General features: G+C 36.4%; 1 protein-coding gene across 1 annotated transcript in view; it reads right to left on the bottom strand.

Moving 5' to 3' along the window:
* PEX1 (peroxisomal biogenesis factor 1) overlaps window positions 1–2021 on the bottom strand; it is a 24780-nt gene extending 22759 nt beyond the window's left edge. The window contains exons 1-2 of the mRNA XM_010139039.1: window positions 1929–2021; window positions 1–56 (exon numbers count right to left, since the gene is read on the bottom strand). Of these exons, the coding sequence (XP_010137341.1) occupies window positions 1–56; window positions 1929–2021 (149 nt within the window). The remainder of the gene's footprint in view (window positions 57–1928) is intronic.
* Between the last annotated feature and the right edge of the window lie 1897 nt (window positions 2022–3918).

The following is a 3918-nucleotide window of genomic DNA, read 5'->3' as shown; positions in this document are numbered from 1 at the left end:
GGTTCCACCTCTACTTGCTGACAGGAGGCAACGCAGGAACAAGGTTCAATAAATACCTGGCAAAAGCAACACCATTTCAAAATGTTTAATGTCTTATTTTTAAACAGAGAAAAGTTCCATCTTTAATCTGACTAGAAAACTGACATCTCCTTTGTCACACATTTTCACGATTTGGAACATCTTCCTAATGATACTAGGCAATTCAAAAGTAGAAGATGGATGTTCAAGACATTGGAAATGGATTGGATTGGGCATGCCTGGGACTTCAAATGCTGAAAGAAAGCAAATGTGAAAAGTGTCAAGAGCTTTATCAGCTAATAATAACCAATTTCTACTGCATATTGATCACATAACTGTCTTTGCATTTTTTCATTTTTTTTTTAAGTGTCCTGGACTCTACAATGCTGAAAAATTCCTCAAGTTGTGCATAAGCTTAGATAAGGCAGACACAGATGAAGAAATGAGGAATAAGTACAAGATAAAAGCAAAAATAGTTTTTTTATGAATGATTTCACAGGAAGCAGCCCCACTTCCACAGAGCAGTTTTAAGGTCCTGTGTATCAGGAGCTATTGCAGCTTAGGCTTTTGAGAAAGCATTAGAGGGATATTTCAGAAGTTAAACCAAAGGTTCCATTTGACAGAAAGTAACAATTTTCAAACAATATAATGTCACATATTTTTAAGTTTTCATTAACTTAATTAAATTTCTGTTGAGAGAGAACTAGTTGTCTGTCCTCTGAGAGAGATTTACTTCAGGTCAGCTTTTATAAAAGTAAAAACTGATTTTAAATTCCTCTTGGTCCTCAGTATGAAGCAGAAGCTGAGAGGAATATCTTTTCCCCAACATGGTAAGTAGAAGAGCATATTATTATGAAATGCAGAAAACATGCAATTCCTGCATCCAAACCAATGGCAAAGGTACACAATTATTCATTTATTCACTCAGTTGCACAGATTACTATTTCCACGGAACAGTTGGGTAAGGTGTTCTTAGGTTTCCTTTGTCATTGTTTCACTGTTGAAGGCTATTAATTGCTAGAACAAAAAAAGGGTGGTTAACTTGCCAATTGAACTAGTAAGTTGTCAAAGTTCTGCAAATAGATAATTTCTAGTGAGAGTATGCTAAAAAAGTAAACAAGGTAAGATAGTACACTGCTTTGAGCCACATTCTTTGCTGTCTTCTCTTTTGCTGAAGAGAATTTCTCATATGAAAGAACAGGTATATATGAATATACTATAAATAACACTGTGTAGAGTAATACTCTTCTATTCTTGTTCACTTAAACCTCTAACTACTAATATAAAAAACCCCTGGATGTTTAGATTTCAATAGACCTAGGTCAGAAAGCTCTGCCTGCCTCTTGGGCATCTGTTCAACTTCTGTCCAACGAAAGCATCGTTTACAAGAAGTTTAACACAGTGTCCAAGAATAAGAGGCCAATTTAAATGCATGTTCGAAGAGAGAGGACACATGGGGCCATATGGTGACAGGGGAATAAAAGGGATGAAAATTCAAACCCCAAATAAATTAACCGAAAAGAAATATGCAGTAAACCAATAATTACTTTAAAAATAACAGGAACTCTGGGCAAAATAGTCTCCTAAAATAATTCCCAAATTGTTTAATTGCTTAAAAATGTGTTTTCCTAAAATTACTGGCACTGCAGATAGTGGCTCCAACCCTGCAAAGACCTACCCACAAGCCTGTCCTAGCATTATTTAGGCAATTGTTATTGATTTAATGAGCAAATATTTTCATGTTTGAGACATTTCATGATGGTTAGCTTTACTTATGAGCAGATGTAAAAGAAGTAACTGTCTAAATACATGAAACAAGAAGGTCATAGCTACCTTCTAAATTATTACCTTCTCAGGTATCTTGCAATATACTGTTTATTTAAATAAGAAAAAAAGATTGCATTTCAAACCTGTTCTCCATCTGTAATGCCAAGTTTCTCTGCTAACTGTCTGTTAATCTCTGCAATGCTTTCACCCTGGTGACCTCGATGCCTGATTTCCATCCAGCTCAAAAATATGGGCCGATGACCACAGGATACTTTCACAGCTTGGCCCTATGAGTTTCAAAGAAATAAAATAAATTAGTATCAAAAAAGCTAAATAAGATGACTACTAGTCAACCTAAATTATGTTTGATTAGAGAAATCAAAGGAATTTAAAAGGTTTTCTGGATTTTATGTGCCCTGTTTTAATTAATACTCCCTAACAACCCACTTGCAGCATTTACAACATGTTAGTACAGGGTATTTACACTAGCAATGAAGAATTTTTTTTAAATTCTGCCAGACTGGCCAACTTCTTATTAAGCAAGACCTTCTTCAGAATTCTTCTCCAGCTTTTAATTTTTATGGACAAGTATCTTGCAGAAATGCACAACTACAGAGTTCTGTTTCTAAAATGAGGAATATCCTTCAACTTCATGCCTATTGTAACACTGACATGGACTCCAAGACTGTTTCATGAGCTGGGGAATGTCTAAAGTAAGTCACAAATCACATAAACTCAGACCAAAATTATTTTATTAATCTGTTTCAGAACTGCTCAGTTATTTTGATTCCAAACTGAAGAATCTTAATATGCACAGTCAATTTCCATATAAAGAGACTATATCCTACATTGTATCACTCAAATGACATTTTCTGTAATTTTTTTTTCAAAAATGACTATTTTTGTGAAAATCAAGTGACCAAGACAACATACACTGTGGGTATACCACATTTTTACTTGTTAACGCAGTGATGTTTTCTGCTCCGTTCTCAACTGTATCCTATTTGTCTTTTCGGTAAACTCTGAAAACATTTTCAAAGAATACCTGTAATGTTTCCACGATCATTTTACCAAATGTAAGATATAATTTACAGCTCTTCCCTGTATTCACACAGATAAAGCCTCTCCCTCAGTGTCTCAATCTTCACACCACATCGAGTTTCATAGACCATTTTATCACTCATCTAATACCTTCTGCAATTACATTAAGCTTTTTATTCCATTTTTTAATATTATTTATTCAGTGTAATCTAGTAAGAAAATTATGCATCCCTTCCACATTTTTATTCAAGAGTTTGCATTTAACATGCTATTTCTATCAAGATTTCAGAGATCATATATTTCCATTTTGCAGATCACGCTGGGTAAAAGCTGGAGCCCACCATAACTGTGTACAGAATGATGCTATAAGACTTCAAAGCAACTACACTCCACTTTCTCTTGTCAGCAAATTCATAAACTATCCAGAGACTGTAGCAGAAATTAAGCTAAAATTTATACCAGATTTCCTACAATGCCACCAACCTCCTTCTACTACCTCAAAGGAAAAAAAAAAGTCATTTTTCACAAGTCTAGATGATTTTGCTTTTGTGAAATGTCCTTTTTGGCACTGGGAAATCAACAGCTTACAAGCACTGGCTGAGGCTGGCCTGGCCGTGAGGTGCTTTGCCAGGACTGTGGCTGCCATCTCCACTCCTGAACTTTGCTCTCCTCCTCCTTGCCTGCCCATTCTTGCCATTTTTCATCCCGTCTGTTCTGCTAACAGATCCTTAATTCTTGTATTCATTGCACAAGAGGTGAATGCAGGCTTTGCTGGCGTTTTCACATGTGAAATGTTATTTAACACCAAAGGCGTAATTCCTGCAACTGATCCATGCACTTAACAGGACTCTGCACCAGAGGAGTCCCTTTCTGTGCAGGAGTACATACAGTGAAAGATTTACATACCCGAAGAACAATAATTCCGTTTGGAATTACCACCTTACCTCCTACCTGAAAGATTAATTTACTCATTACTCGGTCAAGGCTGGTGAGTTAAGGCTTAGAGAGATGCAGGCGACAACAGCGCGTTTTATTAAGATTGGGTGACACGACAGGTGACACTCCGGGGCCCGGCCACCAGAGCCGGCCGGG

The sequence above is a fragment of the Buceros rhinoceros genome, unplaced genomic scaffold, assembly GCF_000710305.1.
Source record: "Buceros rhinoceros silvestris isolate BGI_N320 unplaced genomic scaffold, ASM71030v1 scaffold25316, whole genome shotgun sequence".
NCBI classification, from domain to species: domain Eukaryota; kingdom Metazoa; phylum Chordata; class Aves; order Bucerotiformes; family Bucerotidae; genus Buceros; species Buceros rhinoceros.
Note: the sequence above shows the minus strand (reverse complement) of the source record. Positions and strands in the feature narration are given on the sequence as shown.